Source organism: Corapipo altera, unplaced genomic scaffold (assembly GCF_003945725.1).
Source record: "Corapipo altera isolate COAL_440 unplaced genomic scaffold, ASM394572v1 301, whole genome shotgun sequence".
Taxonomy (NCBI): Eukaryota; Metazoa; Chordata; class Aves; order Passeriformes; family Pipridae; genus Corapipo; species Corapipo altera.
This window is the reverse complement of record NW_020884926.1, coordinates 1,898,972-1,917,430: the sequence shown is the minus strand read 5'-3', so window position 1 is coordinate 1,917,430 and position 18,459 is coordinate 1,898,972. Positions and strand designations below refer to the sequence as shown.

The 18,459-nt window shown below is 51.5% G+C and overlaps 1 protein-coding gene across 4 annotated transcripts in view; it reads right to left on the bottom strand.

Annotated features, from left to right (window-relative positions):
* ACAP3 (ArfGAP with coiled-coil, ankyrin repeat and PH domains 3) overlaps positions 1-18,459 on the bottom strand; it is an 80,150-nt gene that overhangs the window by 12,865 nt on the left and 48,826 nt on the right. For all 4 annotated transcript variants that reach the window (XM_027658140.1, XM_027658143.1, XM_027658144.1 and 1 more), the window contains exons 6-18: positions 16,710-16,893; positions 15,461-15,505; positions 14,980-15,075; positions 14,635-14,709; positions 13,458-13,469; positions 6,360-6,472; positions 4,168-4,219; positions 3,636-3,736; positions 3,111-3,222; positions 2,031-2,239; positions 1,669-1,738; positions 1,466-1,560; positions 342-556 (exon numbers count right to left, since the gene is read on the bottom strand). In XM_027658140.1, coding sequence (XP_027513941.1) covers positions 342-556; positions 1,466-1,560; positions 1,669-1,738; positions 2,031-2,239; positions 3,111-3,222; positions 3,636-3,736; positions 4,168-4,219; positions 6,360-6,472; positions 13,458-13,469; positions 14,635-14,709; positions 14,980-15,075; positions 15,461-15,505; positions 16,710-16,893 — 1,379 coding nt within the window. The remainder of the gene's footprint in view (positions 1-341; positions 557-1,465; positions 1,561-1,668; positions 1,739-2,030; positions 2,240-3,110; positions 3,223-3,635; positions 3,737-4,167; positions 4,220-6,359; positions 6,473-13,457; positions 13,470-14,634; positions 14,710-14,979; positions 15,076-15,460; positions 15,506-16,709; positions 16,894-18,459) is intronic.

Below are 18,459 nucleotides of genomic sequence, written 5' to 3'. Positions count from 1 at the left end.
TCCACTGCAAACCAACCATCCCAGGGGGCTGGTCCACTGCAAACCAACCATCCCAGAGCACCCTGAGCAGCCAGAACCCTTCCTAAGTGTGGCCTCTCTTACAGGCCAGGCAGCTAAAAATAAAATTATTTGAGACTTATTAAAAAGCAGGAACACGAAAGAAAATGCACAAAGTGGAACAACCTCCTCCTTTAGCTCCTTAAACAGATGGAAAACGTTAGGAAACGGGTTTACAAACCCGTGTCAACATGTGCAGAAGCATTTTGGGTTACACCCAGGGCAGGTCTGCAGCGAGCCTGGGGCCACAGGCTGGTACTGGGAGAGCACAGGGATGTTCCCACCTGAGGACAGCAGGGCTGGGGAGGCATTCCCTGCCTCGTGCCGGTACTTCCTCCGAGCTGTGGGTGCTTTCGTGGCGCTGTTGTGCCTCTGGCACTTCTTGACGCACCAGCGCCGAGGCTTCCGCTCGTTCTCCGCCAGAGCCTCCCCGCTCGGCAGCTTCTTCAGGAATTTCTTCTCCACGTACTTCACCTTGATCCAGGCCTCCTTGTCCTGCCTAAGGGAAGGCACAGAGCCGTGCACAGAGTCACGATTTGCCCGCAGCGGTCACGAGGAGACCCGGAGCTGCTCCGGGGAATTTCGTCAGCCTGGCTCTGAGACCTAAAAATTCAGGTCTCTCGAAGCTAAAAACATCTGCTCTGTCAAGGCACAGCTACCAACCCATTATATGAATGACTTCACCAGAAAATAGTTCAGGATGTTCAAGTTATGAGCTTCTGAACTCGATGCTTCTTGGTATTCAGATAGTTTTAACCTTGCCATTATTTTTTCTTATTTCTTGCTTGCTGAAAGAAATAAACTGAATATTTTGCTGCTACTTTGTTTTGTCAAATAGAGTTTGTGAGTAGTGCTTGCAGTGTTGCCTACAGCAGTGATCTTTTTTCCTCAGAAGGCTCGTTATCATTTAATGTCATTTAGGAACTGCTGAAGTCCAGGTGGTTACTTAGAAAATTTCACATATTTTTTTTTATGACTGTATCCTTACCCTAATAAAAGGGGGTGGCTTTGTCTCTTGAATGCATTTGCCTTTATAACATTTTTGTGATTTCTGAAAAAAAGGGGTGCAGCTGAGAGTGGAGTGTGAGATGATCAGCCCCAGGCACCACCACGTGCTTCAGGTCTAAGAGCAGCTGTAACCCAGGGGTAAACTCAACCAGTCCTGGTTTCCAGAACGTTCAGCAGGGCTGGGAATGAACCCCTGACCTTTGGGAGGCTCAAGCTCAGGGGAGCTCCAGAGGGACTGAGCTGGGGTAGGTGTACCTGAGGTGTTTGGAGCCCTCTTGATCTGACCTTCTGGGGAGTTTGGGGTACTGGGTTTGCAGTGTGGATGGAAGGATGGATGGATGGATGGATGGATGGATGGATGGGTGGCTTCCCACAGGACAGTGTGTGCCCCCAGACTCACCTGGAGCTCCCTGCTGTTGGTTTCTTGAGTCCCAGCTCTTCACACTGTGCCTCGTAAATCTGATTCATGGTGCTGTTCCCCAGCTCACACATCAGCTGCAATTCAACAGGGAATGAATTAAATCCCCAGGTGAGGAGTTATCTTCCTTCTAGTCTATCCTGCCACCATTCATCCATCTCTTGCTGTTAAATTCCAACCCTCACCTTCAGTAATTCTGGCTCCCAGGAATCCAGTGTGAGGGATCTGACCTTGGAGCAGTGAACACCCAGGCTCCTGTTCATCAAAGAGGAAGAAAACCAAAGTGGTTACACGCCTCAAAACAGAACTTCTCATGCATGTTCAGATGAGCAAGATTGGTCCAGTTCTTATTTATCTTCTACACAGATGCAGAGTGTTGTGCATACACCAACACAGATGTACCTGCACACACAGGTACCTCAGCAAGCAATTACTTTTGAATTTATCTGCATGAGCATTTTAGTCAGTGGTAATTCCAGCTCCTCCCTTTTCCCCAGGAGCCTGCAATCCCTGCCTGGCTCACCCAGAGCACACACACACACAGTACCTGTGGATCCCTGAGCACTCAATGCACAGCAGAATGCCCAGGTTGATACTGGCCCAGCGAGGGTCTGGCTGCCCACAGTCACAGCACTGGTCGTTGCCAGGGATGCTCTGCACTCTCTGCAGGATGGTCTCTCCCTTCCCACTGCGCTCCCGGGAGTCGGTGGCGGAGTCGATGCTGCTCGTGGAGGGGGAGGCAGTTCGGTCCAGTCTCTGCAGGGAAAAAGGGTTAGAATCATAAAATCACAGAATCAGCTGGGTTGGAAGGGACCTCCAAGATCATCAAGTCCAACCCTTGATCCAACCCCACTGTGGTTCCCAGCCCATGGCACTGATGCCACATCCAGTCTCTTCTTAAAAACCTCCAGGGATGGAGAATCCACCACTTCCCTGGGCAGCCCATTCCAATGGCTGAGCACCCTCTCTGCAAAGAAATTCTTCCTAATATCCAACCTAACCCTCCCCTGGCACAGCTGAAGACCGAGCCCTCTTGTCTTGCTGATGGTTGCCTGGGAAAAGAGACCAACAACCCCCGGCTCCCCCCTCCTGTCAGGGAGTTGCAGAGAGTGAGGAGGTCTCCCCTGAGCCTCCTCTTCTCCAGGCTGAACAGCCCCAGCTCCCTCAGCCTCTCCTCACAGCACTTGTGCTCCAGTCCCTTCCCCAGCCTCGTTGCTCTTCTCTGGACCTGCTCCAGCCCCTCAATGTCCTTCCTGAGCTGAGGGCCCAGAACTGGACACAGCACTCCAGGGGTGGCCTCCCCAGCGCTGAGTCCAGGGGAAGAATCACTTCCTTGGACCTGTTGGCCACACTGTTCCTGATCCAGGCCAGGATCCATCGGCCTTCTTGGCCACCTGGGCACACTCTGGCTCCTGTTCAGCTTCCTGTCAATCCAAACTCCCAGCTCCCTTTCTGGCTGCTCTCCAGCCACTCAGTCCCAGCCTGTAGCACTACATGGGGATCAAGGACTCTGCAAAGCTCTGTGGAATGAACCAGGCTTTGCCCAGCAGAGGCACTGACAGGAGAAGAATAAACTGGCGCTAATTCCAGAAGGGAAAGGGGAAATGAGGGATGTTTCCTCCCTCACCTCAATGTAGTAGCTGTCTGGGCTCTCCCGGTAGGCAGAGGCAATGCTGGCCTGCACTGCCTGGATCCAGGCCTGGCGCAGCTTCTCCGAGTCAGCCTGCAGCATGCAGCTCCTGGAAAGGCAGGGGAGCAGTTGGGAAGAGCAAAAGGACATTTTGGTCAAGACTGTTCCCCTTCTTCCTCAGCCCGGACATCCCAGCGCGGGCAGCGAAGGGGCAAAAATTAATCCTACAAATTTGCACTGGCAGGGCTGTTCCCTCTTCAAACACTGACAGCTGCACTGCCTAGATGTATATTCAGTATAATATATAATATATAACATATAATTTGCCTTATGTAATGTATCAGCTGGAATCCATGAGCTAGGTTCAGTTATGCTGCTGTCTGACAAACTTCCCAGGGACCCTGGAGCACAGGCAATGGCATCTCCCAGCCACAATTTAACATTTAACATAATCCCATCTCTTGCAGCTCCAAGCACAGCCCAGCTCCCACGAGGACGGCCTGGGGAAGCCACCAAACTCACTTGGTAGGTGAGACCACCTCGAAGCAGAACCTCCTCTCTATGTCTTCACAGGGCTTGACAGTGCAGAGCCGCAGGTCCTCCACCACCACCGTCAGCACATCCTGCAAGGGGGAGAACAGGGGCCTTGAGGGCTCCTGAATCCATGTCACAGCCCAGAAAACTCCTTCCCAAACCCTGCTGTTGGCACATAGTGCAGAGAGGGGAGAACCAGCCCAGCCCAGCCCTCCAGGGCTGTGGGAAGGGGTTATATGGAATTAAAGCACATGGCAGGTTTGCTGGGGACCCCACCAACTTCCTCAGCTGAACAGGAATGTTTAATCTAAATAAACATTTATTTAACAAACCCCATCTGCTGACACTTCACTCTCAGCACAGTCTAACCTTGGAGCACAAGGCTTGCTGTCCCTCTGATCCAAATCCCCTCCCTGCTCCTTCCACCCCACTCCCCACCACGGAGCAGGAGCCCCCAGCAAAGCAGGACACCAGAGCAGTTGGCTGATCCTCTGGGGTCATCTGGGGCAGCCTCACTGACCTTTAGCTTTTTCTGGTACACCAGCTGGCTGTTCTGTATGGAGAACCACCTCCTGAGGGAAGACAGACAGACAGGCAGACATCAGGACAGGCAAACAGCAGAGCTAGAGAGGCAGCTTGTGGCAGAGCAGGATATTTCCATTTATATCTCCTTTTAAAAGGGGGATGATTTATTTAGCAACCTGATCACCTTCGTGGAGGGCAAAGGAAGCCACGACCACCACGAAGTTTTCAGGAAGAAGGTTCTGGAACACCTGAGCAGAAGGAGTCTGAGGATTGCAGTAGGAGGTTACTGAGAGCATGTATGACATACTCAGCTGGCAAAAGAATGAGGGGAAAATGAGATGAGACAGGATTCCCTTTCTTTTGTCACGGCTGAAATATTAAACTGATAAAAGAGAACAAAAGGACTTGATGTGTCTGTGCAGAAATGGGAAAATACAGGTGACTGGAGGCCATCCCATCCAGCTGGGAGCACTCTGGGTTGCTGTGACAGCTGCAGGCTCTGCTCAGCTCCTCAGAATGATCCTTGTGGGTCCAATCCCAGCCCAGGATATTCTGGGGTTCCATGAGGATTTTGCTGCTCCCGTGAGGGGGAGGCTCTGCCAGAGGGGCTGAGCTCAGTGAGGAGGTGATGAGTGGGCTCCAGGAGCTGGGAATAGCTGAGCTGTGGGCAGAACTGGCTGAGGGTGGGTGGGATTGAAGAGATGGATATAGCTGTGGGGAGGCTGCTGCCTCTGTGTGACTGGGGTGTAGGAGGATAACTGGGATTTGGGGGCACGGAAAACTTGGAGCCCTTGATGCCGACGTTACTTCAGATATCAGAAAAACAAAGTCCCAGAGGGGCATTTTCCTTCCAAGGTGAGTGCCCTTTGGAGTGACCCATGAATTCACAGCCAGGGGAGCTGCCAGGAGGAGAAGGGAATTGCCTGGAATTGTTCCTCTCCATCCCAAAAGCCAAGCATTGGCAGGTCTTGGCATTAACCTGCCAGGCTTTGGAAGGACATTCTGCTGCACAGAAACACGTGGGGTCAGGGAAAGCAGCCACACTATGGACCAAGGCTGGACTCTGCTCAGGGGACACCAAGCAGGGAATCCTAAAAAGGTGATAAAAATTCAGCTAAGACCCCTTCCCAGAGCACTGAACTCAAACACTGCTGCACTGGTTCCTCCAAGTGCAAACTTAGTCCTTGACTGTCAGGGGACCAGAGAGCCTGAGGGCTAAGAAATTACCCTAAATTTGTCTGGAATCTCCTCAGCACTCAGGGAAGCTTCAAAGAGAAGGAGCTGCTTATCTAGCCAATTCAGAAATCTTTAATAATTCCAAGTCTTTTTTTCCATGCAAATACAGGCAGTTTCTGTGCATACCACAAACTGTTCACTGAAGCTTTTAGTGCTTATTTATTCCAAAGCCTAACAGCAGCACATTCCAGTATCCTCTGCATGCATCCCACAGCCAAGTAAAAGATCTCTTAATATTCCATCATTTCCCTGTTATGTGAGAGGAGGAAATGTAGGTCAGACCAGCATTGATCTCATGCATTAGAAACCCACTGGAAGGGTTTGAATCCTTTTGTACAACCATCTCTGAAACCCACTGACTGTCTCAAGGGAAAACTAAACATAGAAATATCGACCAGGGGGAGAACATGAAACCTTTTCTTCCACTTTCCAAGGTCTCTGGCAGCTGCAGAGGCTCCTGGCTGGTGCAGGAGGCAGATGAGCCAGGCATTCCCAGGGAGCTATCAGATGAAATATGGATAAATTATTAAGAGCAGGGTCAGGGCACTGAAAGCCATTTCTCAGCTCCTGGCAGCACACTTGATATTTCCACTCTCACACATGTCCCTGTCCCAAAACAGGCAGGTTTGACACTCCTGGCACGTCCTGCTGGGTTCTGGTGTCTCTCTTAATTGTTATAAATGGGCAGTTTTCCCAGGGCAAGCCTTGATCTGCACTGTGCCCTCTCCTCCCTGAGAGAAACCTGCTCCTTCTCCCATTGTGGAAGGCACTAAAGCTGCAGAAACTCTCAAACCAACCTCCCTTTAACTATTTTAACTACTCAGCTTTTAACTACTTGGCTCAGAATCCTTCCAGTGATGTTAACAGTCAGTTAGAGCTCACTAAAAGGGAGGTGTGTTCCTGTGCAGAGTCTCAGCCCAAATATCCAATGGAATATGGGTTCTTGCTCACCTATTCCATGTTTTGAAAGCATTGCTGGCTCTCTTGAAGAGGTAACCTTCCATCACCACTCCATTTGGGGCATCCACATTGAACTCCACCTTCGAGTCATCGTAGGAGAAGTCCTGGAAAACAGAGAGAGCCTGAGCCTCTGGCATGGCTGCATTCCTGGGGCCATCTGGATCATCTCTAAGTGGAGATGAGTCTGATCAAACCATCAGGAAGAGAAAAACATCTGTCAGAACCTCAAGGTTCAGGCAGAGCCGCCTGTCACAGCACATCCTCTGCCTTCGTGGACTGCAGCCATGGAGAGCAGTCAGGAATTATCCCCATTCCAGTGAGTTTATCCATCCCTGCTGTTTGCAGGAAGGCACTGGACACGCTGCATTTTCCCCCTCTGGTAGTTGGTAAGGAGGAAGGCAGGTGAGGGCTAAAAACTCCCAATATTTGGGTCAGCCTGCAGTGGGAAATAAAGCACGAGGTGCTTTTCACTGGCCAAGTGAGGCAGCAAAGCTGCTGCCAGCCCTCTGTGCTGCAAGGGGCCAGGAGGAGAACAAACCCCAGCCTTTCCACACAAGGAAAATGTGCTGATTTCTGGAGGGGCAGAGTTATCAATGCCATGCTCATGAGCTATCCTCAGATGCCATCTCCAGCCTGCACCCGCTCCCTGCTCCGTGCTGTGCCACCAGTCAGAGCTGATTTGTCAGCTTGGCACCGACTCACCAGGGAGAGCTCATGGCTTCTGACAGCTGACACAGAGCAGAGGGAACAGCAGCTGCTCTCCAGAACGTGGGATCTGCCTCCCTGGGCCATGGGCTGCCTCCTTCCCAGGAGAAACTGGGTCATGGAACAGCGACAACTTCCCCTCCAACCTGGGGAACCGAGGCACGTTGTCTCTTTGCTCACTGATTGCACCCTAATCATCCACCCCACCCACACCTCCCTCTCTCCAGAGCAAATATTTCCCCCTGTGCACCTCAGTTCAAAGCCACAGCAGTGAAAACAGCCTCATCAGCTGCCTCTCCTGGCTCAGCAGACCCCGGTGATGCCGTGTTGCCAGGCAACATGCACTTGGCTCTCATTAAGATGAGTTATTTCCACGCTCAGAGAGATGCAAACGTGCCTGGGAGGTGTCAGGACGGGAATAACACTGATCCAGAAAGAGGAGATCCAATGGGACAGGACACAGGGACTCCTTGGAAAGGCAGCATGATGCCCAATTAGCCACTGGAAACTGCTGCAAGGCACCCAATTAAGAGGGCTCTGCTCAGCCCTGAATTTTCTTGCCCTAAGAGGGTGAATCCCACGGGGCTCCTCTTCTGCAGATGTCTTTCATGTCCATGTTGCAAACAAAGGCTGGAGGGAATTTTCTCCAACTCATGGATGTTTCAACGTGTGATTTTTTTGCAGAGCTGCTCCAAAGTGACAATTCTGTGTATTTGATGACAATCTGCACTGATTTATGATAAATAATGCAAACAGCTGAAAATCTGGACCTTGATAAAGAGTGGGGGGTGACAGGCTTCCAAAAAACATCTTAAAAATGACCATTTAGCTGTGCTTCACTCACCTCGTGGAATTGGGGGGAAAAAAAATCAGGGGGAGGGTCTAATTCTAATCTCCTGACTTCTTCAGCTGCCCTTATCAAGCAGAGTGGTGGTAAGGAGGATCTGCTGCTGGGGAGTGCAGGAGGAACAGATGGGCCACCTACGTCAGTGTGGGGTAAATCCACTGAAAAGCAGTGGAGTCAAGCCAGGTGTGAATTTAACCTCATTTAAGCTGGATTGGAGCACACTTCTACAAATGAAATGGCTGGAGCTGCACAGCTGAAGGCACATGGAGCTGTTCCCTGCCTTTGAAGGAACTCTGACCCACACCAAGAAGGTTACACCCAAACCCACCAAGGGTACACAGAGCTGGGATGACTCAGCCGAGGTCCCCGGGCCAAATTCTGCTCATATTTCTGCTGCTGGGAGTCCTGAACAACCCCAGTGCTACCAACAGCACTCCTGGAGGGCAGCTGAGGGCAGAACAGTCACCAGGGCTGGAGGTTGGATTTGTAAAGAGAATCCAAATCAAGGGAGAGATCTGAGGGAGAAGGACCAGCCTGCCCATCACTCCCAGGCACGAGGCCTCAGGGCCACTTTGTTCCATTCCACTGCTCTGGGCTTAAAAGACCTTGAAGTCTTTGCTGCAAAGTCATGGGGAGTGTTGAAAGCCAAAGGAAGGGAAAGTAGAGGGTGAGGAAAATTCAGAATTTACACCCGTGGTCAATAGAATTTCTCTTTTCTCAGCCAGGCAAAGGGCAGAGATGGCTCAGAAAGGCAAAGCCAAGGCAAGTGGACTTGTGAAACCTCCAGCACACCAGAGTGAGCCTAAAGTGTGGCTTAACCCATGGATTCCTACACACAGCTTCTGCTGCAGCCCATCCAGGGAACTTTCTTACCACAGCCATTGGAAGAGAGGACAAATCTCTGGAAAAGGGAGTTACAAGAACATCTGTTGAATGTGATTCCAGGTCAGAGCCAGCTCAGGCTCTGCCTGAGGAGATCATCCTGGTGAAAGGTGCTGGGACAGGCAATCCCTGCCCCTAATGTGCCCCTCTATCTGTTCCATTCCTTGGCACAAAGTGATTTTGATCCTTTTTAATTCTGGGGAATCAGTGGAAGGGCCCTGGCTGAGACACTGCCCCTGCCCAGCACAGCATCAACTCTGCCTCCAGTCTCTGTGACTCCCCCAGGGATGCAGTGGAGAGCACATCTCATGCCTTCTCTTGTCCCCTCCTCGAGATTTTAATGCATGATTTCAACCAACAACCTTCTGCTGAATTCTCCCCCTCACTGCAGTACACACAGAGCAGGCAAGCCTGTCCTAAATGAGCCTGGACTGATTTATTAAGCCTGCATTTAGCACCTCATTGTCTCTGCAAGGAGAACAAATGCTTGACACAGTAAAAGGCTTCCCAGGACAGGGATCTGAATGGCTTTGGCTCCAGCAGCATGTGCAGGCAGGATCAGAACAGCAGTGACATGTTGGATCACACCCTGGTACGAGAAATCAAAATAAGACACCAGAACTCTGCCATCATCTGCTTCCCTTTTCCTCCCTGACTGCCAGTAAATCACAGCAACCCCGCTCACTGTCCCCTCCTGTCACTCCCAGTTCACCCACCAGGCTGCCTGGGAACTGATATTCTTTTGGAAAGGCCACCACAATGGTTTCCATGGGAGCTGCTGGAGCAACAGTGAAGTCACACAACACATTCCAAGAGGGGAGGGAGAAAGGACATTAATGTGGATGCTTCCAAACCAGCAAATGGAAATTAAAAACCCCAGCACAGGACACAGACAGACCCAGGAAAGGATAAAAAAAGAAAAGGGGAGGGGGGAAAAAAGAAAGAGTAATCCTAATTTGAAGGTGACCTCGTGGCCCACCCAGGAACTCCCCAGTCCAGCAAGATGCCAGCCAAGCTCCTCCAATTCCTCCTCAGAAATGAGCATTCCATGCAGAGAAAACGGCTGATTAAATTAAACAGCCCTCCAGCATCAGGGAGCAGATTGAATATGAAGAGTGAAGCTGCCCCTGGAATCTTTGGGGGAGGGAATCTTCCAAGGAAGGAGCCCCCCTGCCTAAGAGAATTCCCACCGAAGGAGGAAGGTCTCACTGATAGTTCATTCCTATCCCAAAAAGCACAACCCCTGGCTGAAAACAGGTAGGACCTTTCTTCTAAAATACCAAGACTTCTTTAAAAGTCTTTAAAATAAATACAATCACTATGGCAATGGCTCTGCCTGGAAAAGTCACAGCATTATTCCCTCAGTTATCAATTCAGCATGGAAATAACATCACTCTCCTTTTTTATGCAATATTTTGATTTTTACTGATAGAAAACACTATCAAACCTAAGCAAGCATGAGCAGGGACTCATTTCAGTTCTTAGATACTCAAAGAAATGTCTCTTACTACCAAACCTCCATATTATTTTCTTTTCAATCAATACCATTTAGGATAAGCAACAACACATGCAACACCTGCTTTCCCTCTTAGGAGACAAAGGCTTTTATCCGAAAGTGCCTCCTTGGGCATCCAGTGATGCTCAATATTCACAATAACATCAGGCACATTAACAACATCCATGCATTGAACACAACTTCTGGAGGCCAGTTGGAAATAATTGTGCCTGGTTTGGCTGTTTGATTGCCAAGAAACCCCAATTCCGAGGAGAATTCCCATTCCCTAAAGGTGCACACACCCCCTTCCACACACACACCGGTGCCTGCACTTGATCTTCTCTCCTGGTGCCTGTTTGGATCTCAAGCTTTGCTCTCTCTGGCTCTTTTCCCCTCTCTGCCTGTGCCGTGTCCAACCCCAGCCCCTCGGAGCAGATGGAATTTGGAGGAGGGCTCCCCCACCTCCCATCCCGTTCTGCTCAGACAGCTTTCACCCATCCTGGCCAAATCCCAGTGGCAGATCTTTTGTTTCTCGAGTCTCCTAATGCCAAACGCTCTCCCTGGCAGCAGATGATGCCCAGAGCCCCGTGCCCTGCCCCAGAGCCCTCCCAACCCACAGGCAGGACCCGAAAATTCGCAGCAGCAAAACGTGGTTTGTTTGGGGTCCCATCAGCCAGCAAGGCGCAATTCCCAAGGGAAAAGGGAACCCTAAACGTGCTCCCCCGAGCCCAGGCATCCCTGCAGGAGTGCCCTTACCAGGAGGTACTCGAGCCTGCCGAAAATCTTCATGCTGCAGCTGCGAGGGAGGTTCTGCTGCTCCTGCCCGCAGAGCTGAGCTCTCTAGAGCAGCATCTCTGCTCAGCACCGGGGGCTGGCAGGGAAGGAGGGATTTCTTTCACAGCCCCTTCTCCTTTACCCCTCCTCCTCCTCCTCTTTTTTTTTTTTTTATTTTTGGGAAGCTCCAAGCTCTGCCTTCGGCCCCTGGCAGAGCGAGGGGGCTCCGAGAGGCTGCTGGTCCCTGGGGACCACCCACTGGCCCCCTCCCCGAGCCTCCTATTCCGGGGCAATCAGCTTAGAGCAGGGGCTAATTACCATACAGCTGGCAGGAGAAGCCAGGCAGCACAGAGCTGAGCTGACAGCAGGATGCTCACCCGGTGCCTCCCTGACCTTAACAGAGCCAGCCTTGTCTGCCTTTTCCCGGGATCTGCTTCCCCAGCTCCTGGAGCAGGGCCACCCTCGGGCCAGTCGTTCCAGCCACAGGATTCAGGGGGTTGAGGTACCATCTGGCCCCTGGTTTGTTACCCACCAGCTGGGCTAAATGAGGCAGAGAGCTCTGCCTTGGCACTCCACACGGGCAACAGAGAGGCACGACTGCTTCCCAAACTGCTCCAGGCTGGGAAGAGGTGAGAGGCTGGAAAGGAGCTTCTATATAGCCCTTGGAATCACATCTAGTGATTATATAGTTCTTGGAATCACATACAGTGATTATACAGCCCTTGGAATCACATCTAGTGATTATATAGCTCTTGGAATCACGAGATCAATGAAGTTGGAAAAGTCCTTTAAAACCACCAAGCCCAACTCTTAACCCAGCACAGTTTTCACCCCCAAACCATGTCCCCAAGTGCCACATCCCCACGGTTCTGAGCACTCCCAGTGATCCCACCCCTGTTCCCATGCCCGACCACCCTTCAGTGGAGAAATTTTCCCTAATATCCAATCTAACATCTCCCACTTTTAGAGCCAGGACTCTCAGTTTTGGTGCAGCAGAAGGATTCAGGAAGGTCTGGGAGGAAGGACTGGTTTAAACATCACCCTCTCTCTACCTGTTTCCCACTGAGAAAAATTCCCAGGTCTGCCTTTTCCAGATTACCTAAATTACAGCAGCAAACGAAACAGTCGAGATTTGTGATGAGCTTTTCCTTCCCACCAGATTCATTTTAATTAAAACAATAATGAAAGAAAATGCCACAGACCATTTCCTGATGAACTGGGCTCTCGGAAGGCTTCCCCCACACCTCACAAAGCTGTCCAAGGACAATTCCCTGCCTTCAGCATCTGCACAGCTCCCACACCCCCAAAAACACTTCAAAATGTATTCTTTAACCCAAATTTCCTGGGTTAAAGGAAGTCTGTTTGGGAAGACACTAGCGAGGAAAAGATTATATTTATGCCACCACTCTAATTAAGCACAACTAAATCTCCACATTTTTCAAGGGACCAGAGGGTTTTGTGGGCTCAGCAGGAAGATATATATTCAATTAAATGCTGTGGGGAATTAGGGACCCTGCTCCATCACAAAGGGAAGAGCAGCACAGACTCAGAGCAGCTGAAAAGCAGCTCATGAAAGAGTCCCAGGCAGGAAGCTTGAAATCCTAAATTGCAGTGAGGATGTTCAGCTCTCTCAGCCCCAGGAAGAGACTGGAGTGAAAGGCCCTGCCCTGGAGAGCTTTTCCACGTCCCCCTGGATGAAGTCATCACTCCAGCAGAGTCCCAGGGGACCTGAGGGTTCACAAATGGACTCTCCCCCTCCCTCAGAACACTTAAGCAGAGGCAGCACATGCCCAGGCCATTCCCAGGGCACATCACTCATCAGCTTTCAAAGCTGGTTCTGTCCCCATCTCGAGGGTTATGACATTTTTTGGAGAGAGAGAGAGAGCATTAGAGAGGAAACAACAGCCACTTCAAATTCCTTCTGTGCAGAAGTATTGATCCACACAAGTGCCTGCCAGACACACACTCCTCCCACCAGAGCCAGCAAAGGCTCCAGGCACCAAAAACACACCAGAGACCAGCCAGGAACTGCTGCCACTGCAACACTGAGTCACAGCTGAGCATCACACAGAGCACAGGCAACCAAAACCTTCTTTTAGAACAGGGCTGAAAAACAATTTGGTGAGGGTGAAACCCAACTCACTTAAAACTGGGCTTTAAAAATGACATTTCCAGCTCGGGTGACACCACTGATGCCACGCCAAGGCTTCTTGGGGTTGCTTTGAAAGGCAGCACAATAAATATTGTAAATATCCGGTAAATATTGTAAGTATCAGGTAAATATTGTAAATATCTGGTAAATATTGTAAATATCTGGTAAATATCCAGAGCAGCAAGTTCTGAGAAATAAAGATGCCAGAAGAAGGAAATACGTGTGGGCACTCACCTGCAGGAGGGTCTGCAGGGCCAGGCCAGCAGTCCAGGAGGAAGAGAAGGAAAAGAAAAAATAAGTAATTAGTTGGTATTTCTGCAAGCCTCAGATTTGGAATCATTCCCAGGTTTGAAAAATCAGAGCCCACGTTAACTGAAGATGCCTCCTTACTGAAAGGTCAGGCCTGTTTGATAATAAATCCCATTATCCTGCCAGTTTGTGGTGGTTCCTCCCAATTCCAGCAGGTGAGAGGACACACACCCAGTGGGTCACCAGAGCAGCAGCTTGCTCAGCCCCTGCTGGGACCTCCCCAAAGTCCTGCTGCTCCAGGCTGAAGCCATGGCATGCCCTGGGAGCTAAGCAGGAATCACCTGAGAGCAGTGTGGGGCAGAGGGAAGGTCTCTGCAGCTCCCTGCTCCTCCCTCCCCATGGCCCACTGACACCCCTGCAGTGCAGTGTGAGCTCCCTGTGCCTGAAGGAAAGGCAAGTCCTGCCTGTGGGTGCCACAGGGGCATCCCCTCGTCCATCTGCTGGATGATTTCACAGGGACTCTGCCCATCTGGGTGGGTTGGGCACCCGGGAGTGCTGCCACACTGCTGCCTCACCATGGGTAGGGCAGGGAGAGGTGGCAGGGACACCCCAGTGCTGGCTGGAGATCACAGAGCTGGTGGGCTAAAAGCTGGCCTGCCCGGCCAGGGGAAGGATGTGAGGCTGGGGGAGAGGAGAGGGAAAGAAAGGGTGGGATAAAAGGCTCTAATCTCCCCCCAAAAAGCAGCTCTGCTCTGCAGCCCTTTCCACAGGGGATTCCAAACCACTGCATCCACTCCTCCACCTCAGAGACATCCACAGAGCAACATTTAAAGAACATTTAAAGAACAACCCCCACGCCCTCGGCAGCAAAGAGGGAGACAAAGTGAGCAGGAAGGTTTGCTCAGAGGCACAGCAGGTCAGTGGTAGAGCTGGGAAAACCCCCCTGGTGCAAGGGGGGTCCTGCCTGTGCCCATCTCCCTTCCATACTCGGATGAGTCAGTGGCTGAACATCCTGCCTTTGATCCCAGTATCCCCAGGGTTATCCCTCATCTCCAGGCTGGGAAGGCCTGACCCAGCAAGGCCCCTCCCCAGCTGGCAGCTCCCACTGGGATCCAGATGGGCACAAGTGCTGCTGGCACCAGGTTGCAGCCCCAGGACTCACCCTTTGCTGGATCAGGGCGTGTTTGTGCTCCATCTCCCTCTTCTCCACGGCAGAATCGATCACCAGCTGGTCCAGCTAAAGGCAGGGAGAAGGACAAACAGGCAGAAGAGTCAGGAAGGAGGTTTGTGAGCCATTGGGATTACACCAGCCCTTCCTAACATCCCCACCAGAAGGGAACAGGCTGTGTCTGGGTGTGCACTGAGCAACCACAGCCCTTGGCTGTCACCCCACAAGTGTCACCCCAGCCAGCCTCCACCAGGCTCGATGCTCCAACCACTCCCTGATGTGTGGGAACAGGAAAAAGGGATGTGCTTTCCCCCTCTCAGACATTCCCTGTGCCCTCACCTCCGTGGCCAGCTTCTTCATGTAGGGATCCAGCTCGTGGAGCAGAGTGTAGCCCTGCTGGAAGAAGGTGTACTGGGCGTGCATGAAGGACAGCATCTGGGGAGGGAACAACAGCAGGGTCACAACAGGTTCTGGGACAAAATTATTACCCACAAAACTGGGTCTAACTTTCCCTTCCCAAAGCAATCTCTCCGTTAGATGCCTCTCCCTCTTCTCCTTTCTTCCTCTCACAATTCCTTCCACCTGCTGTGAGCACAAAGCATAAAAGGAGTGTCCTGCACCCCTGAAAATTCCCCCCCTGGGGAGGATCCTGCTGGCCCTCTAGCTCCCCTCTGGTGCCATACCTGCAGCCCCCAGAGCAGTGCCAACAGTATCTCCAGGGCAGGCAGCTGGTATGTGGAGCCCTGCAACCTGAAATGGAGAGGGCCTGCCTTGCATGGGCTCACTGAGAGCAGCCCCAGGAAACACAGGGAGCTCTTACCGCATCCAGGATCTCAAACTTCTTCTTGGCCTGCAGCACGTTGATCTGGGGAGGAACCAGGACACAAATCTCAGCAGCAGCCTGGCTTGGAGAGCCATGACCAGCCTGCTGTGACAGCCCTCGGGGCTGTGATACCCCCAGCAGCACCCCCAGAGCATCCCCTGCACGATTCCAGAGTAAAGTTCCCCAGTAAAGGCAGTTCTGGGCAGTTCCAGGTGGGATAAAAATGCCTTTTCTGACCTGGGCTGCTCCAAGGTCACTGGTGGGTGGATGTCTGCACACAGGCTGGAACAAACAGTGACCCCAGGGTGCCCTTTGGTGCCAAGTGAAGGAAATGTTCAATTTATCAGGTCACTGATAAACTGATAAATGAGGTCACTGATAAACTGATAAATGAGGTCACTGATAAATTTCTTCGAGCGGGTACCACATTACAGATATAAAAGAATAAAATAACTCTCCTCATTAAACCCTTAATTAAACACCAAAGGATACCCAGACAAGTTCATGGCTGCACATTTCAAAACTGAGGGGTTTAAGTGGACCAACAGAGAAACCTCCCCAGTAATGGATCAGCACAATCAAGGAATTCTCCCTCTTTGTCAGTGGGAGAAACAGAGGGAGCTTATTATGGAGTGACCTCACCAGGAAATAAAGATGTAAAAAAATTGCAGTGCTAAAGCACCAACAACATGCATGATTTATACTTTGAGGGGAAAGCATTGCCCAGAGGATGGGACACCAGAGACTGTCTCCTGGTCAGGCAGAACTGTCAGCAGATGGTCTGAGCTGATGCTGCAGCAGTGACAGCTCGTGGGGACACACAGGCAGCAGTGGTGACACTGAATTTCTCTGCTTAACCCACCCCCACTGCCTGAGTGCACAAACCTACCAGGAAAGCTATGAATGATTCAAAGTCAAAGCCCTGACCACTGTGGGAGCAGGGAGTGAGTGTTCCTGCAGGAAATCCCTGCCAGGAATGGGGAATTCGGTCCGAGCCACTTTATTTCTCTTATTGAAAAAAAAAAATAGTTTAATTTATGTTACTGGGAAAAAAAAAAACAAACCATTTTTCTTCTCAGGAGTGAAAACACATCCTAAGGACTCCCTGCCCCAGGGGGCAGAGGGCAAAAGGGATTAGCAATCCCTGCTGAACGAAGCGGGAAGACCCCCCCACCACTTGTCCCTTTGTCCCTTGTTCTGCACTGGGAGGCCCAGTGGGAACTGGGAGGGGGGCACTGCCACCAACCTGCAACACATAATCCAGGGCCAGGTGCCTGAAACACTTCCTGGTGATGGTCAAGGTGCCCGTGGCCTCCTCCACCTCGTGGGGTTTGTGCCGGGGGGCCTGGGCGTTCTTCACCAGCGAGATCTCCATGTCCTCCCGCACCTTGTCAAACTGCTTCTTGGTCTCCTTGAACTTCCTGACGTCACTGGAACCCAGAGGGGAACAGATTGGGACAGAAATCACTGTCACAGAGCAGCCAGAACATCCCTGACACCAGGGTACGGAGAGGTGCAACCAGGTACACTGGGATCACTCCAGGATCCTGCTGAGGATGCCACTGGGATTCTAAACCACCCCTCCAAGCACCACCATGCCCAGGTTAAATCAAGTCTTTCTTCACAGGCAGTTGGTAAGGAAACTCAGTGATCTCAGAGGTCTTTTCTAACCTAGTTGATTCTGTGATTCTGTGAAAGACACTGGACTTCCCACACTGCCTTCAAAGCCTTCAGGAAATTCTCCCCAGACAGCATCCAGGGAGCCAGGCCAGGTGGCCCCCAGCCCTAAACACAGGCCACAGTTACTCCTCAGAACAACTGAGGAGCAGCACATTTGAGAACCCACCTGCACAAACACATGTTTCACGTTTCACCCCATGAAAAGAGCAAAATCAGCTATTTCCAAACTCAGTTCAGGGCATTCAGGCCATCCATGTGAGTCTCAAGCTGATTCTGTCTTGCCTGACTGTGAAATCCAGGTATTTTTTGGCCATTCTTTTCCCCTTGCACGACAGGCACATTTATTAACATTTGCATTCAGAAATACATGATCCTTTCAAGGTTTTAATTATGCCCAGAGACCTCATAAAGGATCAGGGTCTGCTTTGCAGAGGGGGCTGTAAAGACACAGTGACAGGCAGATAAATCTGAGCTTGTCAGAGAAATGATTATGAAGCTAGTGGGGGTAGGGGGAGTGCTGGGCAAGAAGATGGGGCTGAGGAATGGGGGGGGGGGTCAGCCAGGGACCCCCTCCCTCCATCAGAGCACCCAGCTGTTGAGGGATTCAGCCCGTTCCCATGGCAACCAGCTCCTGCTTAGTGAAGACCTCAGTTGCCTCTCTGACCTATATTTGCTGCTGTGGGATCCCTGCACCAGGGACCTGCCCTGGGGAAAAGAGGCACTCAGGAAATGTGGGAATGCAGCAGGGACAGCCTGGATCCCAGGGACACACTGTCCTCATCCAATTAACTGGCTGGGCCCGGTTCTGCAGCACCCCAGGGAGTTACCAGCCTTAATGGGACATGTTCTGCTCACCCCAGGGCACTGCAAACCTGCTTCCCATTAGCAAATGGCTCTGAAGGGGTGGTCAAGCTCCAAGCTGAGGGCACAGGGTTGGTCAGCTGCTCCCTGCACAAAGAGAAGGGCTCCCACATCTGTCACCTCCCACAGAGGTGCTCAGGTTACTCCAGAAGAGCAGGGATGCTCTGCTTTTGTGGGGCTTTGTGGGCAGCTAAACCACAACAATTCTGCTGCACCCCAAAGCCACCTGGCAGCACAGTCATAAAATCATAGAATCAGCTTGATCCAACCCCACTGTGGTTCCCAGCCCATGGCACTGATGCCACATCCAGTCTCTCCTTAAAAACCTCCAGGGATGGAGAATCCACCCCTTCCCTGGGCAGCCCATCCCAATGGCTGAGCACCCTCTCTGCAAAGAAATTCTTTCTGATATCCAACCTAAACCTCCCCTGGCACAGCTGAAGACTGAGCCCTCT